Source organism: Ostrinia furnacalis, unplaced genomic scaffold (genome assembly GCF_004193835.3).
Source record: "Ostrinia furnacalis isolate ACB-3 unplaced genomic scaffold, ASM419383v2 OfSCF7464, whole genome shotgun sequence".
Classification (NCBI taxonomy): domain Eukaryota; kingdom Metazoa; phylum Arthropoda; class Insecta; order Lepidoptera; family Crambidae; genus Ostrinia; species Ostrinia furnacalis.
Genome location: NW_021137703.1, coordinates 944,218 through 971,528, shown reverse-complemented (window position 1 = coordinate 971,528; position 27,311 = coordinate 944,218). Strand labels below are relative to the sequence as shown.

At 35.0% G+C, this 27,311-nt stretch overlaps 2 protein-coding genes across 4 annotated transcripts in view; both read right to left on the bottom strand.

Moving 5' to 3' along the window:
• Positions 1-1,000: 1,000 nt before the first annotated feature.
• Positions 1,001-24,220, bottom strand: LOC114364747 (sodium/hydrogen exchanger 9B1). Of its 3 annotated transcripts, none has more exons than XM_028321030.1 (11): positions 23,975-24,220; positions 19,708-19,778; positions 19,301-19,425; positions 16,261-16,489; positions 15,769-15,938; positions 10,738-10,949; positions 7,548-7,719; positions 5,271-5,425; positions 4,186-4,344; positions 2,062-2,257; positions 1,001-1,828 (listed from the first exon to the last, which is right to left on the bottom strand). In XM_028321030.1, exons 2-11 carry the CDS (start codon positions 19,770-19,772, stop codon positions 1,770-1,772), a joined length of 1,542 nt encoding a protein of 513 aa, XP_028176831.1. In that variant the 5' UTR covers positions 19,773-19,778; positions 23,975-24,220; the 3' UTR covers positions 1,001-1,769. The 3 variants fall into 3 exon arrangements, with proteins under 3 accessions (XP_028176831.1, XP_028176830.1, XP_028176832.1); XM_028321029.1 differs by having other exon boundaries at positions 19,712-19,778; XM_028321031.1 differs by lacking the exons at positions 19,708-19,778; positions 23,975-24,220 and adding an exon at positions 19,578-19,686.
• A 1,467-nt stretch (positions 24,221-25,687) lies between these two features.
• Positions 25,688-27,311, bottom strand: part of LOC114364743 (sodium/hydrogen exchanger 9B2) — a 25,956-nt gene continuing 24,332 nt past the window's right edge. Inside the window, exon 12 of the transcript XR_003656867.1 lies at positions 25,688-26,040. The gene's annotated coding sequence lies outside the window, so the exon portion shown is untranslated. The remainder of the gene's footprint in view (positions 26,041-27,311) is intronic.

Here is a 27,311-nt window from a genome sequence, read left to right as displayed (position 1 = left end):
AGTGTTTTAATTGCAGGAAATAAATATTCCTGGGTACCTACAGATAAACAGAGAAGTAAGTATGATAATTTTGTAATTTACTGTCGCAACCTATTCTTATCCTTTTACGTGTTTATGTTCTTACGCACAGTATGCCTATCATCCCACAAGATCAACGACAAGGCAAACGCGTTGAAATTAATATAAACGGCACAATACCAAAATTTAGATGAAGCAAAAATCTTGTTTTACAGTGACATCATCGTCATTTTAATGCTGGATTGAAAGAATTAATTATTCATTTAAATTAAAATAAGGTATTGTTTAAATTAAACATATTCTTTCGCAATTGCAATAGATTGAAAACACGTTAACTCCATGAAAACAATGCATAATTGTGCCTAAAATATTCCTGAATTCTGTGTACCTACTTATTATTTAATTTGCGATGAGTTGCAATTCGTTACCAATTTAATAGTTTATACATAAAGATACCAAAATGCAAATGATAACAGACGCAGTCGTAGCTAGTTGAACAAAGTTTTTTAACAAACAAATAGCTCAACCTCATTCTTCAGCATACAGCGCCATCTTACGGAGTTTTCCGAATACTGTCAGACATCTAGCGGAAACTCGAAGAAGCTCTTTCAAGCACTTCCAACATAATAGAAAACGTCTTGCAATAGATTTCCAAACACCCTGCTGCCCTCTATTGGTATTTTCTTGAATCGAAATCTTAATCGTAAGAAAATGGTTTAGCATCTGCCGGAGTATTTTATTTTTCGATACTTTCCGCAGATGGCACAATTTCAAGAAGGAAAAACGCGGGAATATACTTGTAGGCAGGTAGGTATGTATTTTTTTATTGTTGTTGAAACTCCCAGGTTTATACAAAATATTATACTCTATTCGGTGTTGTAAAGCAGTGTTATTTACTCAGTAAAAAAACGATGTAACAAATAAAAACAGGAGTTTATATTGTATACTTTTTATTATACAAATTATGTTTGGTATGGTATTATTTTCTAACTTAGGACTTACTTCATTCGAGAATTTGACATAGTGTCATAGCGATTACTGGCATAATGGTCTACTTACATCTAGTTTACTTATGAGATCTATTAAATATAATAGGTCTCTAAATCTAACTACGAAATAATCTCTAAAATATCACGAACGTATATTTACTCACAGGGTCTGAAAAAACGAAGTAACCAATCTTTAGATCTAGATGTTTTGAACATTACAAAACTTATCACAATTTACAGCCGAAATCAAATGTAAAATTTTCTACAGGAATTGTTATCTTACATAACTAAATGGTCCACGGTTTTATTAGTGATGAGAAGTAGGAATGGTTTGTATTACAAATATTCCTAGATATAAATACAAAATCACACTAAAGAAAAATGAATTTAGATTCAATAATTTGTTTGTATATTCGTTCTTACTTGACAATAAATACATCTTGTGAGTTAAGTTTGTTGTTAATAAGCTTTATTACTATAATAACTCTCTTATTCATCAAAATTAAAACTGTCTTTAAAAAAAATCGTAAATTACGATTTTCTAAGATGCTGTTTTGTCTTTTTTCGTCTTATTGAAATCAACATTTGACTTAATACGCAACAGAATATTTATTATGTGTTTAATTTTGTATGAACAGAGGGTAAGTTTATTGAATATACATTTGTACAGTCATACAACTATATTAGCACCTTTGTTGATTAGCATTTTAATCAGACTAGCTATTGCTTAAGTTTCATTGGACTCATTTTCGTCCCGTCCCTTCATATCTTCAAATCGTTCTGAGATCCATTAATCGATTTTCTGCGTTGAGGACTTGGGTCTGAAAAAAAGTTGTTTTTTAAATTAGTTTCGTAAAAAATTTAGAATTACTATTATTATTTCCAATATTAAGAAATTGCTGCTAATTACGGACAAAGTAACATCAAGCAAAAAGTAAAAACTATTTTGCAACAATGAATTTGATGTGGTTTCAAATATACCAACTTTATGATAGTTTAAAAAAATACTTTGACATTATTATCCTGATGACTTTTATATTTTAATGTTCCTTACCATCTTTCTCACAATCCTTTTCAGCCGTCCGCAAAAGCACAGGCCCTAAGTGGTTCGTGAGTAGGAACCCGATAGGCGTGGTGATGAGGATGGCTTGGACGATGAGTCGGAGCAAGCCTTCCGCGAACTGACGCTCGTCGCTGTCGAAATCTCCTGCTAGGGTGAAAGTGTTGAGGGCCAATGGACATAGCACCGCCTGAAAGAAACATTTACTATGTCAGTGTAAGCTTGGGGTGGCGCACCTTTGACGTTCGTTCGTTCGCCATACCTTCGTATATCGTCCGTAACTTCGTATATAATTGATGTTACTAATATATTCTTCTTTTCGTGTCGACAACAAACCTACACAGTGTCAGCCCAAAACTAATATATTGCATGCGGTGTTTACCTTAAATTAATTGTGCATTTAGTTATTACCACTATGGCTGTATGTATCTGTGTAAGCATCAATGTAACAATTTCTGGTAAACCAAATAAAATAAATAAATAAATAAATATCAAGCATGAAATTCGTTTGAATGTAATTCTTCCCGTCTTTTCAAGATTTTTCATTGATACTTTGCTTCTATTGGTCTTAGCGTGATGATCATATAGCCTATAAATATAGCCTTCCTCGATAAAGGGCTGTCTCAAACAAAAAAAAAATACAATACGGACCTGTAGCTGTTTCTTTTGGTACCCATAGTACACGTTTGGGATTTTGCGCAGTGTAAAATGTCCAAGGATTTATTTATTTATTTACATCTTTATTAAGATAGTGTAAGCTTACCTACTTGTACTGAATTACGAGACAGTAATTTAGTATTTAGCCTCTTTGACCTATTCTTCCATAATTGCTCGTACGAAACAGGCTTACCCAATTCCCACGCCACAAATAACCGATTCCCGAAACTTACAAAGGTAAGTTGGCCAATTTGGGTATGAAATACAAACAATCTTTTCCAAGAATACAAGTAGCGTGCTCCTTATGACATGGAAATTTTCCAGGAAATTCGATCGGGTAGGTAAGGAGCGTTTGTTTGAATAACTACGGATGTGGACACACAAATTCCTATTGTGCTACAGAGCTTAAGTCGTCTTCTATAATTAGAGGGAATCGTTAGGTACTGCGGTTCTTTGTATAATACTTTTTTATATGTAAAATTGTAATAATATTTGAGGTCACACATAGTCCAGTAGAATTAGCTTTTAAATCGGAAATAATTCCTACAAAAGATTTTATTGTTTTAATGGCTTCATTGGTTGCCCATTAAGACTCTCCTAAGTTTTCGACTTCGACGAAGTTGTGCTTAAGTGGTGGGGGCCCCCGAAAGGGGCATTTTTTCGGTTTTCCGGTTATACCGCGTAAAGGACTTACCCTATCAAAAAGTGGTCTTCATGACGGTTGAAGGGCACTTAATCCTGCATTGAATAAGACCAAATTCATATGTTTTGGACAAACCGTTCTCGCGCTAAAGTTCGGCAAAGTAGAAAATATACGTATAATTAATGACCCTCTCCACGTCCAATGGTTTGTTACCCACAGGCTTCCAAGTCTTGAAAAGGGCCACCTCAACCAGTGTAACCCTATCAAGGCTTACGAGCTTGATGCGCCTATCCTTGTTCGTCCCAGCCGTTCCTTAACTGCGGTTGCTGCACCTCTTCCTGGCACTCACCTGAACGACTCTGTGTTACCTACTGTGGCTGCCCCTCTTCCTTGTATCCTCCTGCATGACTACGTTGCCTAGCCGTATGCCTGGTCTAAGGTTCGACGCCAAAAATCAACAACAACAAGTTCATATTAAAACGCTGAAGAGTTTTTTGTTTGTTTGTTTGAACGAAAAAAACCAAGTCTCGCAACTCAGTTGTTCTACGGTAAAAAGTTGTGAGATCCATGTAATACCAAGTCCAGGCCAGGAAATCTTTAACGTTTTACATAAATATATTGACTTGGCCATCGCATGAAAACACGTGTAAATTAAATTATTTAGTGCGATGGCCAAGTCAATAATTTATGTAAAACGTTAAAGATTTCCTGGCCTGGACTTGGTATTACATGGATCTCACAACTTTTTACCGTAGAACAACTGAGTTGCGAGACTTGGTTTTTTTGACAAGTATTGTTTTTGATGGGATATTATTTACCTCTACAATAGACTTTGGTGTCCAAGCGCAGCACACGAAGAGTTTCTCCTTGATCGGGAAGTCCCAGCACGTCAGAGCGGCGACTGTCAGTCGTACAAATAAACACACAGCCAGGATTGCGAATCCCGGCACTAATTGTGTAGAGACATTGCTGTTAATCTGAAAATAAAAACTAATACAATCAATATTGGAACCAGTAAAAATCATAAATATAAAAAAGTTCTTGTCAAAGTTAAAATAAATACATCTTCATAATTTATTGTTCAATTTTAATTTCATTTAGGGCATTTTTTTAAATTTACTCCTAGGTTTAGTTAATCCATTCGATATTATACAATATTTTTCGATCAATTGATCGCCTGAATTGCGTTCTATTACTGCGTTTTGAATAAATAAAATAAAAAACGGTTTGCGCTCGCTAAATCAATAAAACGTAACTTGTTGTTGCTTTTGTTGGAGTGTTTGTGATGGTACATTCATAAAATAGTTTGAAACAGCGTAAACAAATTGAACACCGCACTCCTCTTTACGGCTCTAAAATATTTTGTAATCAAACACACTCGAAACCCGAAACCATGTCAATTTGATGATTTTATTTTTGATTGCATTGTTTGCCAATATATTTTGTGAAGTTGATTAATTTACTACAAGCTAACAAATTGTTACCATGTTTGATGAAAACATGAGCGGTTAATAGTTATTATTTAATATGAGCAGACGATTTTCCAAATGCCAGATCTATTCCGGAATTAAATTGACGATTCAACGTATTGTAAATATTAACGGTTAAAATGCAAAACTTTTTCAACGAATAAAAGTTATCTGACGCTAAAAATTTATCCCTAACGCTGTGCTGAAATTTATTACCGTACCAAATATATAAAAAACTTCGTTCATAGCTTGTGGCGGGCTAGCAGCAATATATGCAGCGGCGTTAATGCTTTGGAACGACATATTTGGTACTGGCAGAGTAGGCATACCAAATTATTTAGGTAGTTACATAAATGGTATATTTTACAGCACACCAAAATCTATTTCTTTTTGTTGCAAAATAGCTCCTATGACAACTACATAAGATTACTCACCTCAAAGAATGTCCCCGTGTAGGCAAAGAGGATCGGTTCTAGTGTAGACCACATCACGCGGTAGGCAGTAGAGGCTGGATTGTTGTTGAGTTTCCATCCGTCTCGCGCCCAAAACGTCGCGGCGGTAGCATTGCACGCTAGAACTGCTACACCACCTGAAAAAAGTAATCTACAGTTTAATAACTGGCCATAAATACGTTGTCAAAATTAAAAAGAATAAATTTCAAGATTGGAACTCGAAACGTTTTCTTTTGTTTTTCTTAGTTATTGACATTGTTTTTCGCGCCAATTTGACCAACTTCACGTGCCAGTTTTGTTTGTGTAGTTAGTTTTTCTTAATCAATATTTTTTATCAGAAAAGACTATTTTAACAATCGCGTATGAATAATAAAATTTAATTATAAAAAAAATAAAACCGACTCCAAAAACCTACACTAAAAAGCAGAATAATAATTACTAATTACCTACTTATTTATTAGGACGAATTATTAATATTTATGTAGGTATACCATGATTGATACTTTTGGAGTCGGTGCAGGCAAACTTTACATGTTTCATAATCTTGGCACCGACTCCAGAAGTATCAATCATGGTATACCTACATAAATATTAATAATTCGTCCTAATAAATAAGTAGGTAATTAGTAATTATTATTCTGCTTTTTAGTGTAGGTTTTTTGGAGTCGGTTTTATTTTTTTTTATAAAATTTAACTTATTTCTTGCTTTTTAGTTGACTAATTATTACCTTGATGTTACCACTGAAGGTAGGCAGTACATTGAGACCATATTCTTAATGTATATTATAAAAAAGTTCATCCCCAATTTTCCACCCTTGGGGGTGAAAATTTTCTTCAAATTCGCATGAAACCACCCTTTTGATAATACCTATTCAACAAAAAAATAATCGTTCAAATTGGTTCATAATCGGCGGAGATATTGCGTATAAAAAAGTTCATCCCCAATTTTCCACCCTTGGGGGTTGTTTTTTTTATTATTAAATTTAAATGGGACCACCCTTGAGATATTACCTATACGCTGAAAAAAGATTTGTTCAAATCGGTTCATAATTGGCGGAGCTATCGCGTAACAAACATAGAAAAAAAAAAAAAAAAAAAAACATACGGGTCGAATTGAGAACCTCCTTTTTTTGAAGTCGGTTGAAAAAGAAAACCTAGTTCTAAGAAATAAAAACATGCACTAGTTCAATATTTGGGAAAGCAAAGAAATTAAAAAATAAACTTGATAGTTTCTCTGGCTGCGATCCGTGCCCCGACACGCGGAAGTTGGCCGGGCTGGCCGTCGCAGTGTGGGAGGAGACTCATATATTATTGAATAATTGAACTTTCTACGTACAATTTTATAGAAATTCTAAACCAAAAACCGTGACCTAAAATGTACTTGCAACAAACAATTTTGCAAGAAAGTGTAAACCCGTAGTCTGTACATATTTTCTTCAATACACTGTAATTAAAAAATACGCAAACCCCTGCTCCTCTGACCAAGAATAGTCTAGTTAGTCCCATGGGGCAAAATTAAAAACTACTTTTATGCTATAAGTCAGTCATGTCGAGAAAACGAGAAGTGAGCATTTTCGTACCTAAGTATTCAAAAACCCCTTATTACTAGGGATGTTATGGATATATGTAGTTTCGGTTATGGATACGGTTACGAATATTGGAATAATATTATACTGGTTTCAGTTACGGTTACGGATATTTTTTTAATATCGGATATCCGAAAGTTTCGGTTACGGTTATGGATATGTATGCTAATTATAGAATGAAAATTCCAATAGTTGTCCAACACAGTTCATATCTTACGAATAGAATGGGTACAGAATAGATTTCTTTGGCATCTGTCACCTTCTTTTGGTCTCATAAAAAAGCCTTTATCTTATGGGAAAAAACTCATGCACTTCAAAATGCATTCATTAAATCAGCGTAGGGACTTGCTTGACTCTGCCTTCATCCGAAACTATCCGAAACCTTTGAATCGGTTATGGTTACGGTTACAGATATTTTTTTATTTCGTATATCCGAAAGTTTCGGTTACGGTTACGGATATCCATAACATCCCTGCTTATTACTAACAACTATAGGTACATGGAACGTTATTCAACCTGTTAACTCTTAACCTGACAATAGTTATAACTTTCGTGCCCACCATAGCTCTATCTCTAGCTAGAATTCTATGAGGATTACGGAACAAAACCAATTATATTGGTTACTCTTCATTATCATATACTGACAGAGTTAAGCTTTGCATATTCTACAAACCTGTGCCTCCCCACCCAAACATATAAGTGAGCATGTTCGCCAGCAGCCCGCCCACCACGACGAGCAGTATCCGTAGCTCCGTCACGTAGAAATCCCGCGGGTGCGGGATTAGCCCCGCCACGCATCCCATCAATACCCCTAATCCGACCCCGGCGAATAACGTCAGAGCCGCCTGTAAATTGAATAATAATAATTGAGCAACTTCTTCCAATTACCAAGTTAAAATCATTTGCTTACGCATAAAGTTTGGGTGATTAGAATAGCGAGTTATGTAAAATTATAATATAAATAAATATGTAACCAATATTGATAACGTTACTAACTACAATAGTGACCGAGTTTCTTGCGCTGGTTCTTCTCAGCACTGGCCCATTTATTGACCCGAAGCAGTGGTAGGGTTAATACTGGGACGTGTAAAAGTGCTTTTTAAAAGCCTATTTGCAAAAATAAATGAGTTTTATGGGTTTTTTAATGAGTTTTTTACTTTAGGTCATGTTCGTGAGTGTAGGTAAAATTTTGTTACAAAAAATAGACGAACATTTTAAATCCTAACGCGATTTTTTATGTCAGCTATATCCCACAATGCTATTGCGAAGTCAATCCCACCGTTAGATTTTTATTGAAATCTCACTGAATATTTGTTGCAAATTGAATTTTTAAACGTTTCAATAGTTCCAACGAGGCTTGGAACGTTTCGCCCGAACTAACTTGCACGGCTCGGGAACGCAGTGCGGTTACAAACAACGTGCAATATACGCGGTGTCTGCGGACGGCGTCAGATGCACCTGTAAAAGTTGACAGCAACATTACCCATGCTTGAAACTGTTTTAATGGCTTGTCCGCTTATGAAATGTACAATTTCGCTTTGAATTTGAACTACTGCCGACCGATGGTTTCAAGCTGGAATTCAAATGATATTCCACCGATCCTTTAATACTCGGTAGATGAAACTGCTAACAAGTACCTATGCATAGTGCATACTAAACTTTTGCCTATTTTAGTTTTTGACTGATAACCTACGTTCATCGGCACTACGTAAACATAAAATTGTTTCGAACCGTATTCTGACCAAATCGCTACATCATTCAAATCAATTGGTTTGTGCAGCACAGCGATGACGGATTGTGTGCGGAACAAAAGTAGTCAGATTGAAACATCATCGATCGAATCCCTCATGGAAGTTGATGGCTTTAACTTTTGGCCGAGTACAGCGAAGCTAAAAAGGAAGGGTTGGGTCCGGGAAGTTTTGGCTGGCACTTTTTGCTGCACATTTTTTCAACTTTATTCATTTTCAATACTTTCCCAGCCACTTTATAAAGTGACAACGATAAAAAACAACGAGCTATTATTTGATATGGAATTTGCAGACGGTATCTATTGAAACAATATTTTGGAACAAATATTTGCTGTGCAGATAAGATGGTGTTTTCTTTTTAAGTTTTAGATCGACTATTGTAGTTTAAAGGTCGCCGCTCACGCGACTTGCCAGCAGTGTCAGACTGCAATAGTCAACGGGATTAACTTTTCCACGCGTTTCTGCACCAAGTTATAATTGGAACGGATTTTTAAGCTATTTCAGATAGTTCTAGGAGATTTCTCCCTACTCAGTTGGGGTTGAAATGTTGTAAAAGTAAATTCTATTTTATTTGACACTTTTTAATATAGCTGAAATTGGTTTGGCCACCGCTTCAGCTAAGAGATTCTACTGTGGATTTAGATAATGGCTTGATATTTCGATTTACTTTCAGTTACGTTTTATTTTATATTTAGGAGCGCAAAGTGCCTATTGTTCAAGCTGGTGTCAAGCAAAAACAACCTTTATTTAAAATGAATAGCTTCAGTACATTATTGCTTCGGTTTAACACGGGATTGATGTTCTAGCTTACTGGTTAGATTAATTTAGGCGTTGACTAAGTGTGCTAATTCGATCCAGTGAACATTCTGAGTGTTGTGGGCATTTCCACTAAAATAGAAGGTGTTAATAGCAGTTGCTTAAAATGAAGCCTTTGGAACAGTGGCTTTGTTTCAGTTGTCATTTATTTGGTTTTCATAATAGTTATGTTGTACCTATTCGTACATGTTAACATCTAAATTAGAAATTATGATTAAAATGTACTAAAACTATGAATGACTTGGTGGAATGGCGTTTGGCAAAAGAAAAGCGACAAAACGGAACTGCTTATTATAAGTATTTAAGATCCCAAAAATATAACGGGTTTTTACATTAGCAGGATGACAAAGATGTTGAAAGGGTTATTTTATACCTAATGAAACTAAATTTTAAAGCTATAAGCATTTAATAATTAAACGTGTGTTACGAGTGTATCAGGCAACGTGCGGTAGGTAGGACGGCTTTATGCAAACCACAGAAGTTATTAAAATCAACGGCTGCATTCAAAGGACCATATTGTTTGTTCAATTTGAATATTATGTTTTCATTCATAGTATCCATGCTAATTTAAATAATACGAAAGTAACTTTGTTTGTCTGATACATTTTCACGACCAGTAGAGAAGTGATTTTGGCGTAAAGAAAGATGGTAGGTATCTAGGAAAAGAACCTATGCTACCTTATGTCTCAAAATAATTTAATAGGGATGAAAAAGAGTACGAAAGTTTGTTTATGGAATCAATTATTTCTCAGCTAAGAAATTGGAAAATTCCTTAAATCCATTTAAGCTTTTTGTAACATATTAATTCCTATTATTTCCTAAGGTATTTTCTGTAACATACTTTATGCGTGAAGCGGGTGGGGAGTTTAATGTTATTGAACAATACAGAAAAAAAAGATCTTTTTTGTTTTTATTATTTTTTTGAAATTACAGTAGAACGCCGATTATCCGAATTAATTGGGACCGGGGTCGATTCGGATAATCGAAAATTCGGATAATCGGACATAGACTGGTAATAAAGAAAAAACGTGTAAAAAACGAACTGTCACACATAGAATAAACTTTATTAACTGAGTTTAGAGTTCTACAACAACGCCCAGTTGAAAAATATCTAAACCATCTAAACTCCTGTGAGTTTCAACTTGTTACAATAAAACTAACAAAAATTACAAGGTTTTAATTTTTTATATTACGCTTAGGACCGATTCGGATAATTGGCGATTCGGTTAATCGGCGTTCGGATAATCGGCGTTCTACTGTACATGTAACGACAAAATTACAAAGCTCTCAAAAACTCACCTTTGTATAGCGGCATCCATCGCTGGCTTCATAGAATATTATGCTATAGATCAGGCCATAGACACCGACGCTGAGCGCCGTGTCTATGCCTCCCGCCGTGCACACCAGTTGCGGCCAGTTGCGCGGGCTGCCTGCACTTGCGCTGACCCTTAGTACTGGCGGCATCACGACTGGACATGACACCGAAGCGTAAATGGAGCCGAGAAGAAATCCTACAAGAAAAACATATAGCATTTTTACAAATAACACAAATTAAGGATAAGAATATTCTGTTGTACCACGAGCTGGAAGACGTAGCGTGGGCAGGCCTCCCACTAGGTGGACCAACGATCTGGTGAAGGTCGCGGGAGGTACCTGAATGCGAGCGGCGCAGGACCGGTCTTTGTGGAAATCCTTGGGGGAGGCCTTTGTCCAGCAGTGGATGTCTTTCGGCTGAAACGAACGAACGAACGAACGATTCATAATACGGAAAATATTTCTTGAAATAAAAAACATTCACACTAATAACATAATTTCGAGATGTATTTTTCGGTTTCGTCTTTCTACAGGTTTATTCTTGGAATAATAAAATTACTTATTACTCACGCCAAAATGATTCAAAGATTTTTCGTGGAAAAGGACGGAGAGGTTTCTGTCGCAATTACATATTCTTGCCAAGTTTAAATTAGAAATTATAATTCATAATTGCGAAAACTCAAACAATCAACGTAAAATATGTACTTATAATCTAGTTCAATTAGTGAGAATTACGCATTCATCAGTACCATTCAGAAACTAGTGCTAAATAAATTGATTGATTAGTGCCCGTTGATTGATTTTAAATACATACTCGCATGGGCCACAATGAGCATTATTGTTGTTTGCATTAGTTTTATTTAATTATGCTGCTAATGCTTTCCCGGATAGAGAATTTAATTAATTCAATTCTAATTTAATTAATTAGGCCCTTCCGTTATAAACCTACTTATTTTTTTCAAATAAGAAAAGCATTTGATGGATAAGTGATTTTGTAATTAATTATTATGCTCCGACTTTGTTTGGTATTCAAAATATCTGTTTGTCACATTACCTTGTTATAAGTTAAGTTCGCAACAATTTGTAATCATTAGATCATTTATTATTTATTTAAAAGAATATACAACGTGTCCCAAAATTCAAGGATAAGCCGGCGCCGCGGGGTGGACATAGTCATGACTGCTTTAGGAAAAATAAGAAAAAAAATCTATCTCAATTATTTTTTAAGTTACACAATAAATTATGAAATTCGTCGAAAAATGATACCCCTTATGATATTTTACATTACCACGACTACAATTTTTCAAATACTTCAGTTTTTTTGTTTGTATCGGCAACTTAAGTAGTGCTGCTATCCACCCCAATTCTTAAAACCCTCAGAATCCTTGCAGTTTTTACACAAAAGTTAATCAAAATATGATATTTCCTTAAAATTTTGAACGATTTTTACTTACACTCCACTTTGACTCGTCGTTTTGTAAAAAAACAGTATGAACACTACTGCGGCAAGTTTTTTATAAAGTTGACGCAACTATCCAAGATTCCGAAATGGTATAATACTCTAAGAAAACTAGCCGCAAAAAAGATATGCATACCATTTTTACAAGCATTTCGCTTGTAAGTTAGTATGAGATAAATCTTGCAACTGAATTTAAAACCAGTTCTCCTTAACCAATTGAGCTGAAATTTGGTATACTTGTGTAAGTACGATGACAATGCAATATTATGGTACCATTGAGCTGGATGGAGTATGGAGGTGGCCATAGGAACTCTTAACGAAACGGCGGAATTACATCTAGTTTGGGTTCGTTGGACTTGTCTTTTCGAGCACTTTAGTGCTAGACGATGTTCAGGGTCCTGATGATGAAGTCAAGAGGTGGCAGGAGCTGGCCATAGGAACTCCTAAACGAAACGGCGGAAGCTTATCGAGTTTGGGTTCGTTGGATTTGTCTTTTCGAGCACTTTAGTGCTAGATGATGTCCAGGGTCCTGATGATGAAGTCAATTATAATTTTCAAACGAAGTCAAGCTTGTTTTTAAATAAGTTTTTTTTATTACAACTTTATTTTAAGCTTTTTAGTTGTTTCTCAATCTCATGGCCTAAGTGCTCGGGAAGACAAATCCAACGAACCCAAACTCGATAAGCTTCCGCCGTTTCGTTTAGGAGTTCCTATGGCCAGCTCCTGCCACCTCTTGACTTCATCATCAGGACCCTGAACATCGTCTAGCACTAAAGTGCTCGAAAAGACAAGTCCAACGAACCCAAACTAGATGTAATTCCGCCGTTTCGTTAAGAGTTCTTATGGCCACCTCCATACTCCATCCAGCTCAATGGTACCATAATATTGCATTGTCATCGTACTTACACAAGTATACCAAATTTCAGCTCAATTGGTTAAGGAGAACTGGTTTTAAATTCAGTTGCAAGATTTATCCCATACTAACTAACAAGCGAAGTGCTTGTAAAAATGGTACGCATATCTTTTTTGCGACTAGTTTTCTTAGTGTATTATACCATTTCGGAATCTTGGATAGTTGCGTCAACTTTATAAAAAACTTGCCGCAGTAGTGTTCATACTGTTTTTTTACAAAACGACGAGTCAAAGTGGAGTGTAAGTAAAAATCGTTCAAAATTTTAAGGAAATATCATATTTTGATTAACTTTTGTGTAAAAACTGCAAGGATTCTGAGGGTTTTAAGAATTGGGGTGGACAGCAGCACTACTTAAGTTGCTGATACAAACAAAAAAACTGAAGTATTTGAAAAATTGTAGTCGTGGTAATGTAAAATATAATAAGGGGTGTCAATTTTCGACGAATTTCATAATTTATTGTGTAACTTAAAAAATAATTGAGATAGATTTTTTTTCTTATTTTTCCTAAAGCAGTCATGACTAGGTCCACCCTGCGGCGCCGGCTTATCCTTGAATTTTGGGACACGTTGTATATAAGATTTTTGATGTCACTGTTTATCAAATAATATTTGGCTCTACTCAACAAAGGCTCCGCGGAGGTAAATTTTCGTTTCCACAGATAGAAAACAATCAGAGCTTTAGTTGTACAAACTAAGCGACAGGCACTACATCACAATTAGCGTCTCGTTTTAATTAAACTTTCCTCGGGACAAAGTTGAATCAGCGCAAAAAAGTAAACGTGCAAAACAAAACAGGCAGTTGGAAAGTTTTTCGCTTTGATGCTTTGTTTGTGTAAATCGTTCTGTGTAATTCCAGGTGTGTGGCTGTGCGCACGCATTGTCGTGTGTAGTAGGCGCGATCCTGAAAATCAAATAATCCAGATTTGTCGGCCCAAGTGTACGTACCCGTGAAATGAAAGGGCACCTTTGCTACGGGATACTGAACCTAAAATCATAATCGTTAAAATACGTGAGAAATATTTTAATCGTTAATGGAATATCTAGACCTATTTTTGGCATAGGTCTGTACCTCTAGTAGGAAAAACNTGTTCGCAAATGTAATCGATTCGAGACGTTGTCAGCAAACGGTAATATCATAATCATGTTTAATAATTAGTCTTTAATTAGCAATTTTGTATGGCGTGTTGTACTTGGGAAAGAATTCCAAGTTGACTCAATTAACAAGTTCATTTGAGCTAACCTTGAAAGCATTGTCAACAATTAGTAAGTTAACAACTCAAGATACGTTCCTCCAGACATTTTTTGGGTGATATGTAGTTCTCTCCAAAAGAGTCTTAGAGTCGTCCTATAGAGTATGTATACCTAGTGTAATCATGCTAACGAACTGTAATAAATTAAGCTTGCTTACTTTACCAGCCACTAGAAAATGTGTTCTGAAAGTGTCTCCATGTTCTTTGAATATATTTTTTGAATATTTATTTAACCTAAACAAAGAAGAGGCTAAGGACTTCAAACTAATTAAATAATATTAAAAAGATTCTCTTAACGAAATCAAGGAATCAATAAAAAATCTCCGCCAATTGTCTCGTTCTATATTTAGACGACACTCATTAATAAGCGGTATAAAAGTGGCTGCTACACGTTTTTCATGTCGGCGGTTTAGCGTGCTATTTGCTAAGTACTGGGGTAATCAATGTGAATTTATTTATATCATATTTATATTTACATTTAATATGATAACACGGTTTCAAATCGTTGAAAATTTGGAAACAAAAACGTAAGGGAGATAGAAGACTTCAAAATATTAAAAACTGGCCGCAAAACCGTACCTTTGACGGCTTTCGAATCACGTCATGCAGCGAAAATGCATTCAAATCTTTTGCAATACGAGTCCCACGGTGGAATTTATTGAATTGGCTTTGTATCGCACGTCGATGCATTGTGTTTCTACTATTCGCGGCAAATTTTATTTTTACGGCCATTATTGGAGGTGTTCCCGCAATTCCCTTTCCAGTTGAGTGGTATTTGATGTCAATAGTGTATTGATGTTAAATACCTAGTACTTATATATAAAGCTTTGCACGTGGATTATATTAGCTAATTTAGTTTTGAAACGGAACAGATTATCAAGTACCTAGGTACTCTTTATTCGAAAATTAGATAAGTTTTGAGGAAGGAAATCTTTTATTGCATGGCGGAAATGATCCAAGTATTTATTTATGGAATTTTATACCTTTCTACGTCAATATCTGAGCATTGATTAGCTGCAATGTTATTTAAATTCTTACATGTAATCTAATTCACAACAATTAGCCTTTAGGTAAGGCCTATTAGAATCTATAAATAGTGAGGTACAGTGTGTTAACTTCAATGCAGGTCATGGCGAAAGCCCTCATAATTTTTTCTATGACAGCAACGTTTACAGCCGGAACATATTGTAAAATGAGTTTTATTTTGAAAGATTTGAGGTCAATATAGTAGTTGCTTTTAATAGTGTTTGTAGTATACTAATGACGAATTTACGGGATTAATAATGTACTGCAATTAACTTACTGTACCTGGCAAACATTATCGACTGACTAATATTTGCTCATTGAAAGAGGAATACAAGCACGTTAAGTGATTGCGTTAAAGATATACTTACCCCAGACATAAGGGAATCCAAGAAAGTGATGCACCAGCATCGCTAGGACCACGACCTCAGCGAGCCAAGGGAGTACACCGAGTGTCGCTACCCGTTTCCAGTTCTGAATCATGAAGCCTACGTCCCACGCAAGGGCACCCTTCCCAAGAATTACGATAGGGTATAGCTTCCTGTAAATAAATTTAAGATTGGGTAACGAAACTCGGAACTCTACATAATAATGTAGAGTCAGTTTAATTGTCGTAGTGTGAAGACGCGACGGCAGGACCAACGCAAGTGCAGAATTAAAATTAATTGGGCAATGTATGTGTTGTTAGATCACACATAATTATGTTAAATTGTTCCAAAGACGCGGCGTGAAGGTGTAGGTTATGGACCAATAAAACTTACTGCCTACTATTTCATTTTCTAGTGTTTGTAAAATTAATTAGGTACATCGGGCCAATAGGAAAGTATCTCTACTTTTCCCTACTGGCTACCACGTATACATACCTTAGAAACATGTCAACGTCTGTAAATTCGTTCATGTCTAAAAAGCCGAGGTTTTTAGCCAGGATGCCGGTCAGTAGCGCGGCTAACAGCGGCGGCAGTAGCGTCAGCGCCTGTAGCGCCTGCCCACTCGCCCACGCTATCACTGCCACCAGCGCCAATCGGAACCAAGCACCTTGGATGCTCCAGCCCTCTCCCCACAAACACCACAGCGCACCCCATAGTGATAAGCCTGGAAAACGACGAAATTAATTTAGAAAGAAAAGAAAGAAAGAAAATTGATTGTTCAGTGAGACAAAATTACAAACGGATATACATACCTATGTATTTAATTATAATCTACGCGAGACACAGGGTAAAATCCTAAACGTGAATATTTTATTTACAAATTCGAGTTGTATCTAGTATGCATTACGCGGGAAAAATCAAGAGGTCTAGAGCGAGAAAGAAAAAACAAAAGCATATCGAAATTCGTCGTCGATAAAATTATTTATAACATTTTCTTGGTGGCCAGTGTTGCGCGGCCAAGGAGGTGGCAGTGTGCGACACTCGGCATGTGTACACAGTCTTCTGTAGGTGCCTATAATATGAGTGGGAACAGAACTGTGATTTTGGCATTTTACATTTACATACGATTATTACTTTGAAATGCGTGTGAGCAGACAGAATCCCAACTATTATCTATATATATAAAAATGAAACCCGTTTCGCGTTGTCACGGCATCACGTGTGAACGGCTGAACCGATTTCGATAATTCTTTTTTTTTAATGTTTGTGGAAGTCCAAGGATGGTTCTTACGGAAAAAAATATTAAGAAAATCTCTACGCTAAGGCGGTACGAAGTTCGCCGGGTCAGCTAGTAATATTATAAATGCGAAAGTAACTCTGTCTGTCTGTCTGTCTGTCTGTTACGCTTTCCCGCTTAAACCTCGCAACCGATTTTGATGAAATTTGGCATAGAGATAGTTTGAGTCCCGGGAAAGAACATAGGATAGTTTTTATCCCGGTTTTTGAAACAGGGACGCGCGCGATAAAGTTTTTCTGTGACAGACAAAATTCCACGCGGGCGAAGCCGCGGGCGGAAAGCTAGTGGATAATAAATTGCTTTGACGTGGTAGAGTTTTGCGCCAAACTAAAACTAATAAAGTACGAATTGTTTTTAAATGATTACAGTCACGTCATGGTTATCATAATTTTATTTTTAATAATCCTTTTCTAACAGTACAGCATTTTATCAATTGGTAAGAGAAATTCAGTTAAAAGATAAACATCTATGCGTACCTACACATTGCGTTGGTTTACTTTGGATTATTCGGTAGTTACACAGAACAATAAGATGTCGTCACTGATAACATGACAAATATCAGATGTTATCAGCGTATCACGCCGTAGATGAAAATTATCTATTTATTGTTAAATAATGAACATGTAATCTCTTTGGTTATTTTTAAAATACCTACCGACGACTGAAAATGATAAAGTAGGTAATTTTCATACCTATCACACATTCATCTTATTGATGTTCATTATATTTTCATAGAATAAGTAAGTAAGACAATTTGCTCGTAAAGCTGCTTTTAATAAAATGTGTTTAGGTTCATAATGCAGTTAATTACGCGCTTTTAAACAAAATAAACGACTTTTGTGACAGTTAAACATTGTCGATAAAGTAGGTACCTACGTGTAAATATCGCTCTAAGGTATATATATACTTGTTTCTCGGCATGAAAAAGAGTTTCTTTTAATTCCATAATTTAATTTAAAGCAAAAGCTTATATTCTTTAAATAAAACTTTTTCTCAATCTTTCCTAAAAGTTGATTTATCTTTCCATTACCTTAATGTTATTGGTTCATGGCCTTTTACAGAAGTGAGAGTCAGAGGGGACGCTAAGCTGCTTACAATAACCGCATGGATAGAGTTCCTCGAGTTTGCTAAGCCATGGGAGTATACAGGCTGTCCCATAAATAATGTTTAGAAAATGCAGAAGTAGAGTAAACAAGTGGAACCGTAATAATTTCTACTTTTGCTTTCCGTGGATTTTACATCGTTGTAACTTAGGAACAAGAGGTTGATCAACAAAATAACGTAGGTATAACATGTAGGCAGTGTGTTCGGTTTAATCTAAATTATTTTATTTGTTATCTAGTCTTTATTTTAAACTACACGTTAATTATGTAGTGCGGTAATGAAGCATTGCTAAATAATAATCTTAAAAACAAAAGTACTTATAATCTAAGGTTGGGTTGCACCATCTTACTTTAACTTTGATAAACGTCAAAAATTTGTCAAGCTCCATACAAAAAACACCGGTTAACGATAACCGGTGCTTTTTTATGTTTTTGTTTTGTTTGTTTTATGTTTTTGTACTATAACGATAGTTACGGTCCGAACTTTGACCGTAACTATCGTTATGTACAAAAAACTCAGCGTGGTTCAATTCAGCCTAAGAGTACAATTAACTGAAAAAATAATAATACCTAGGTACCGGTCTAAACGGGTTGATTCACTTAGATCAAGAAAATACTTTATTCTATTCAAAATGCAAATACGTAAAAGTAAGTAATCATTTCTGCATTTCAAGTCTTACCTACATCAATAACTTTTTGTTGCCCTAATAAATCGATCGAACGTTGTAATCGATTGAAAAACAACAATAAACACGTTCTTGTTGTTTGACACAGTGTATTTTACGGTTGCGTAGATCACCTTCATTTTTAAAAAGTAGGAAGTTATTTCATGGTTTCCTTAAAAAAAATTAAGTTACTACGTGTAACAAAAAATATATTTTTTTCAGGTTGCAATTCAACGTGAATGAAATAATAAATGTATTTTAGAAAGAATTAATTGATTATGTCAATCTGCCATTTTATTTACTTTACCTAGGAAGTGGTTTTAAAATGAATAAATTGTTGTTTAAATACGAGGTGGATGTCAGTTTAAATTGTTAATATGGTAAGCAATTTCTTGCATAAAATAACTATCAGTTAGGTACAAATTAAAATTCACTGAATGAGATATTCTATCAATCAAGTACATACTCACCTATAATAGTTAACGTTAAATAGTTGCAAATCACAGGAACTACGGTGGTCAGCCACGGTTTCTTTTTGTCGTCACTCGGACATTTTGCTTTAATTTCATTGTGGGCCGTCAAAAACTCTGGGGCTCTGCAATATGAAACATTTCAACTTTTTGAAATTCCACTAAGTTTTGCACAATTTTAAATTTTCTGTTACATAAAATATGAAAGTTTAATATTTAAATTGTCCACCACTATGTCTATTGTAAGTTTAACATTGATTTCGGCAACGTCTCTTACAATGACGCAGACATAGCAGCTACAACCCTCTTCGTGTCTAGCAGACCGTCACACTCATTCATAATTCGATGAGCTATTAAAGACAAACTCTCCCTGTTCACTTATCATCTAGAGTAATGCGTCTACTTACTCACGTTTTCGCTTCCTTGTGGTAGAACACAGTATAAACCCCGTTATCGAAGCCCGTGGTCGCATCCTTATCTGTAGCAAATGAGGCGAGATAAATCTGAATGTTATTGAGAGGATCAGAGCATTGATTCATGTGAAAATAAAGCGTGCTTATGCAAAGAATTGACTCATTCATAACCATGGACGAAGTAACGGATGATTATGATATATTATTATATTAGTGAAATCATATAAGTTGTTATGTAAACATGTCATCACGATGACCAGATATGAATGTTGATACCAAAGGTTTCGCCAGCTTTCGATTAATGATACCTAACACCTTCCATATTAAGCATATGACTGAAGATCGTTGTTGCAAAAACACTTTTCATTATAGTCCAATATATTCTTTAATGAATTTATTAGGTACCTACTCTAACAAAAAAACGCACCGAACGGATATTAATAAAACTATAAGGTTGTTTTATCCAAATAATATTCCGAGCTATTAATTTATGAACATTTATGGTTCTTGAACTTCACGCAAAGATGTTTCTGACAAACTTATTTTCTAAGTATTTTAATATATAAAAATAAAGTTTTCAATAAATATTTTAGCAATCGAAAATTAATTAAGTAAGTGCTCCATTTCTGAGTATTTTGTAGGTCGAGTTTTGATTTGCCTATTTCCTAGTTTTATATTAATCTGGTAGGTTTATCCACGTTCAATAAAATCTCAGATGAAGATGAAAGAATGTTTGTAATGTTATTGTTGGTTTGTTCAATATTATTCCGGAACGAGGAAATAATAAACAGCAAACATTGAATGAACAAGGTACGTTAATTATTAAGGTTATTATTTTCATTGATGCCGGCGTTATTCATCTCCTTTTCAGAAGAGATAGTAAAAGGTAGGTTCATTAAAACTTTAATTAATATTACTAAATAAAGCTCCGTTTTTGTGAAAGCAGAAAGATTTATGCTTGCAGGAATAATTTTATTGTACAAATGATTTCTTTGTGATCTTCCATTTGTCTGTTTCGTCCTCATGAAAGCTAGCCTTGATTTTGCAATAGGTAAGTATTCACTTTAGCAGCTTTGTCAGTAGTCTCTGTGGCTTTTTTTTAGATTCATTGGCCACTGATTCATCAGACGAGTTTAGGAATCACGACAGTCAGGGCTCCGTATAAGCTGAACTATCGCTACGTTAAGTGTTACCAGACTAAAACGCGAATCTGACGCTGTCTGACGTCATGGATGGTCTGCATTCCAGTAAGTCTGCAAGCATTCCAGACAAGTCAGTTAAGCAAGACCGCGCCCCGCGGGACTCGTTCTAACTCATCATAGAAATAGTTTTTAACTAAGTAGTAAGTTTTGACAGCATACGTTTCCACTGATCGCGATGTCTCTTGAACTATTTTTAACTAATTTAGAATGTTATCTATAAAGGTGCCCTTCTTTTACTGTTAAAGATAAACTTTTTGTTAATTCAAAGTCAATGTTAAGTGTACGGTCAAGGTTCCGTGAGATCTGTTAGATAATACCAATTTACCGTAACGAAAATAAAAAGAAAAACAACACTTGTAGAGTATCAACGTTATTTTGGTTGTAATTGTGAGAGTAGTGAATGAAACGTTTTTGTTGATGTTTTATTTCCCTAAAAGTGATTTCTCTTAACTGCACTGTAGTTATATGAATTTAGAGCTCTATAACTATATTTATATTACGCAAATCACGAACAGGTTAATTAACAGCAAAGAATTAACGATCTTTTTTAAATTAAATTTTGTCTTACTTTGAAATCTTCTGTAGATAGGTATATTGGAAGACAATTTCAACTGTAACAAAGCATTTTTTTGAGAATAAGTAAATAAATATGAAAATAATAAAGCCTTAATGAAGTACATAAGTATCCTTCAAAAGTTTGTCTTAACCGAGGAGTAGGCACGAGTAAATAAGATATTTATGTCAAATCTGATGTCTAAACAATCTGTTCCAATTTACCTGTTGGTGTAACTGACTAAGTTTAATCGGTTACTAGCCAATTATTAAGGCCAGGAGTACATGGTTGAATAAATGTTCAGAAAACAGTCGCTGGGAAGCTAGGTCAGGGCGATTGGCCGGTTTTTCGACGCACGCAAGCCACGCAATCCAAACAATGCTTGGTAATAAATTCGAGGAAAATGGAGGGAAAATGATTCAAAGGAAAGTGATGAGAAACATTTTATACATTGTCTGCGTTGTTACAATAATCCGAGTCTGGTAACAAACATGAGTAGTTATTATTTATACACGGTTCCGTTAATTTTGGTTTACTTATGTCATCATCATCATCAACAGCCCTTTACAGTCCACTGCTGGACCTCCTCCACTTTAGTAAAGGGTTTTGCTTTAATCTCCCTTGGCAGGCGGATTGGAGATCTTTTTCGGTTCTTTATGTAAAAATTATATATGTATCAACTCATTTTCCAATGCACTAGTGGATGTCAAGTCATAGATCCTAATGAGCCTTGACGAAAAGACTCTATGGTGGTACATAAACCAGACGTTTGCATTTCACCATTACCTAGGACAGAAGAAAAATAAGAGGACTTAAATCCTGAGATAAAAATCGTCGTTGAGTACGATAATAATAAATAAATAAATAAATATCCTTGGACATTTTACACTGCTCCGCTAGTCCCAAACTAAGTAAGGCAAATACTTTTTTTTAAATACATATTATATTATACATAGAAAAATACATTATGAAGGGTGTTTTAACTACTGCATCTACTTAGAACTTGCAGAGGTATATAATGCTCTACCTACGAGTATTTATTACGTTTTTACTTAGCAGGAACCAATAATAATGTGATTATGTCATTCATAAAATTACTGATAATCTACATTTATCAGCCGTTTTCACGTTTTAATATGCAATTTAGTAATAACCCTGACATTCGTATCACGTTTATTTTAAATCTATACTTTAATAAATCTGTAGAGAGGTCAATTCTGTACATGAAATATATTTTCAAAATAACTATTAGTGATCGATACTGATACCAAAAATGCAATCAGTAAATTTTTTGTCTGTCTATCTGTCTGTCTGTCTGTATGTTCCTTATAGAAACAAAAACTGCTCGCCGGATTTTAACGAAACTTGGTACAATTATTTTTCATACTCCTGGGCAGGTTATAGTATACTTGGGAATTCCCACGGGAACGGGAATTAGCGGGAAAATCCTTTTGTATGAAAAATGCAAACCGCCTAAGTTTAGTAAACTTAAAGCTTAGTTACAACAGGATATTGCATAATTCCTACGGGAACGGGAGTTAGCGGGAAAAAACATTTGTATGAAAAAATCTAAACCGCGTAAGATAGATGAAGGGAGTAAAACGGGATCCACGCGTACGAAGTCGCGGGCGGACGCTAGTCTAAAATAAATGAAAATATTTTTCAGTTTCTACGCGCGGCTTTTTATTCATTTAATTGTTCGCTCGTGCTGTGGACCATTTCAAAAAATCTAACATAGACGCATAGACTTATTTTTTTCACAAAATGTTTAGTTAACATAAAAAATAGTTATAAGTTTACTGAAACAAATTTATATCCTAGTTTCAGTAGATTTTCATATCTTAACTTACCCGTAACAATACATTCAGATAACCGCTTGTTCTATTCTATCTTTCTGTGATAAGTGCAACATCAGAACTCATGTTTTTACTTTAATTATTACTTTTCAACACAATAAATTTAATTTTATATGTTAGATTTAACATAATAATATTGAATTATTCCGTAAATGAAAATTCAATTATGTTATGAACGCAACCATTTGTGTAACCATAACTAAACAGGCCTTCAAAGGATTTTATTGTTAAATGTAACTTGTGCCTATTTAAAATAAATATTTTCATTTCAGTAGATAAAGCAAATACATTCTACCCATATACCTACAATAGGTAGGTATGGCCTTTGCGGGAATTGAATCCGCAACTGTTCCACAAGACTAGACTAGTCCACTACACTGTCAAAATATAAACATAAAAATAATGAATATGGTTTTATGATGTAAAATTAATAAAAAAAAATCAAACGATTTGCTATTAATAGCAACCGCATTGCGCAGCTTATAATTTAATATTTTTAAAATGGAAATATGCAAAAAAAATAGTCAAATCTAAGAGACGAACCAATAATAAATTATGAAACTGAAGTATTAATGCTATTAGTGTCATAAATAAATATGATGATTGATGACTGAAACTTGTGATAATTAATTACAATTAAAAATACTCACTTTCTTGCATTTCTATATCTTATTCCTATGTCTGGAACTTTGAATAAATTACAAGTAGCTTTTCAGTAAGAACCACTAATGTGTATATTTATGAAAGCCACTGGCAGCCGACTACAAAGGCATCGCTGTTTGCTTATTGAGCGACCAAGGGCGCGCGCGACACTACCCGGTGCGCTCGCGCAGACCAACTCGCCGGGGACCGAACCAATATATATACTTAAATTGACATTCGCAGTCCGTTGATAGTGGCTGATACTTGAAAATGTCAGTCTGAACCTATTTACGGAGCGACACATTAATAAAAACCGATGCTATATTTAGATCATTTCTAAATAAGTCCGAGATAGCGATAAAACGATTATTAATGACAAGTCACTTAACTTTCGACCGTTTTGATCCGGCGATAATTGGTGAGAAAGGTTTATTGCATTGTATGAATATTAATATCGTTCATGGAAAAAAACGCACCAAATTATTGATGCGGCAATTATCTATTTTTATTTTATGACAATAATTCAATAGAGATATTGTTTATTCGTTGTAATATAGATTCATAAATGATTACAACGTCTGTTTATGGCTTTACACTTAGTATTCATATATCTACCGTTGCGTTGATTACCTCATTTGCGTGAACATGAACGTGACGACCACTGAGCCCTGTAACTGATCCTAAACGTCGTAGGTACCACCTATCTCTAGGAAACAGGTATGACTTAAGACAGGTAAACAACCTAGTAAAGATAGTGTTGAAGATGCCAAAACTCTTACTTGGTCTCTGCTTGGTGAAAGTAACATCGTTTATTTCAGATTTTTCAAGAAATAGTTTGTGTAATTTACCTGCTCTACTATTATGGGTCTATCCCCATTATCTCGTTCCCACTACCTCACTACTGCAACTCCTGTGTAATTAGGATCAAGTTTGTTCGCCAAAAGCCTCTATTACTAACAACTTTGCATTTAATAAACTTTCAGAGAAGTTTGTGGTTTCTTATCTTTTAAAAATTGGCAAATTGACCCTTAAATAATGTAGTATTTGACTCGTATAACAATGCCTTTGCACATCACTTAACCACTTAACTATTATACAGACTTTTACTTGCCCAGACAGACTTCAATGATATTATTTTAGTGAATTTATCTTAGAATGAAATTAAAATTATACGCTACCATAGTCCTAAAATTGCGAGCCCACTTTTACGAACTAAGACCCAACTTAATTAACAGAATTATGTTGTTAGCACAATACTTATGGTAACGGCTTTTTTAATTGAATTTTAATTTAAAGTGGAGGTCTGTACCAAATGTACTTAAAAATCTATATTTTGTAACATAGCCTCATCACTAAATTCTGAGTCAATTTGGAGTTTAATTTCTTATCTTCGTGATTTCTTCGGTAAAATTTCATTAAAATTGAAACTGATATAATTTCGGCGAGGGTAGTCTTAAGGGGACTGGGTGGGAGTGTAATAGAATTTATTATTATGTGATCAACTTTGGGTATCTACAGAAGACCTTTGCATAATTGGGAATACTTTGCGTATACGCAAAGTATAAAATTGCTTTGATCGCTTTTGCTGCCCAATTACTTATTAACTAGATTATTGAATATAAGTACTTTACATTGGCTTAATTTTATTATACTTAATGGTGCTCTTAACGCACTTAACCATGGCATATATGGACATATACCTACCTAATATATCAAAATCGAATAACCGGTCGTAACCGGCATTTGTTTTAAGGGGTGAATGTGCTCATCATCTCCACCATCAATCTTTTCCTGAGGGGACACCAGCAATAAAGAGACAAATGAGAGATCCATACATTTTCGTTTAAGTGAAGCATTTGATTTGTATGAAAATGCGATTTATTTCTTCTTTTATTCTTTGTGCTTAGCGCGTTCACCTCCTTAAAGGTGGCCAGTAACTAAAACAACACATTTGGCGGGATAACTTTCCCTTCGGAATGGAATATTTATGTATTGTAGATAATAGCGTTCGTAGGGTTTGGTTTTATGTATTTTCGGGGAATCTATTATCATAAAACGCGAAAGGTTCATTTAAGGCTTGGTATTTCTGCTAAAGTAGGTATTTCGCGCTGTCAAAATCTGCGCGCGCAATACTTCGCCGAAGACAGCGCGCCAAAGAGCTCTCGCGGCTACACAGTATAGAAATACGCAGTTTGGGAATACGCAGTTGGTTAGGTTAGGTTGACTTCCTTCCGTTCAAGCGTCACACTCACAGCACTTTCTAATACAAATCATATCCAAGNTTTTTTTGTTCGAAAAAAGAAAGAGTTGGATTCTTCGAAAAAGACTATGAAAACCGTTTTGGCTACTAACTCTGAATATTTACGTGCGTCTTTCCTTGTGGCATATAAAATTGCAAAGACTGGCAAGCCATACAATATTGCTGAAGAGTTGATTTTACCAGCAGCTAAAGATATGGTCAGTTGTGTATTGGGAGATAAATTTTCGAAATTGTTGGATAAAATACCACTTTCAAATGATACAGTTGCACGTCGCATTCATGAAATGGCACATGATGTTGAACATCAACTCGCGCAACGATTACAAAATAATTATTACGCGATTCAAGTTGATGAATCAACAGATATTAGTGGATTACCGAATTTACTTGGGTTTATTAGATATGTGTATAAAAATAAATGTGAAGAAGATTTTTTANTATCATACTAAAATTGCATACATATTTGTTTGTATTGGTCTGGGTGTTTTCTTTCCATAATTTATGTATAACGTATGTACGGGGCTCTGTATCGAAAATCACTATGAGCAATAAGCATCACACACGGTTACCTAGAGTGCATTACCGCAGCAAAAAGCTTGCCATCTTAAATGAACAGTATAATATCGAGGTTTCGTCAGTACAGTTGCGAACAAAGGTGTTTGTGTAGTGTAGTTGAGTTGAGAGGTCAGATTATTGAAATAATAAAACGAACATTTTATTTATTAAATACATTTTAAAAATAATTTACATTACAGATAACAATGAGAGGATGACATTGCAAGGTGGTGCCAGTCCAGTCTTAAATCCGTTGATATATGCTGCATCTGCCATGTTTTTGGCTAAAAGATTCTTCTATCTTGCAGTTTAGACTTTTATTACAGACTTCAGACAGTATTTTTGGTGAAGGAAGGGACGCTCTAGAGACTCAAGTCTAGAAGGAGTCACATGAACTCCAAGTTTTAAATCCGTTGACATCTGCTGCATCTGCCATCTTTTTGGCTAGAAGATTCTTCTATCTTGCAGCTTTAGCTACAGACCTATTTTTGAAACATTCTTACGCATGGTGGAGGAAGGGACGCTCTAGA

Bases quoted from the DNA above. Each gene is read 5' to 3' on its own strand.
- LOC114364747 (XM_028321029.1), bottom strand. The intron at 19,426-19,711 runs GTGAGTAAGTAG...TTCATATTGCAG, and splicing joins TACCACAAGGAAGCGAAAAC to AGCCCCAGAGTTTTTGACGG. The intron at 16,490-19,300 runs GTGAGTATGTAC...GTCGTTTTCCAG, and splicing joins TTTAACGTTAACTATTATAG to GCTTATCACTATGGGGTGCG.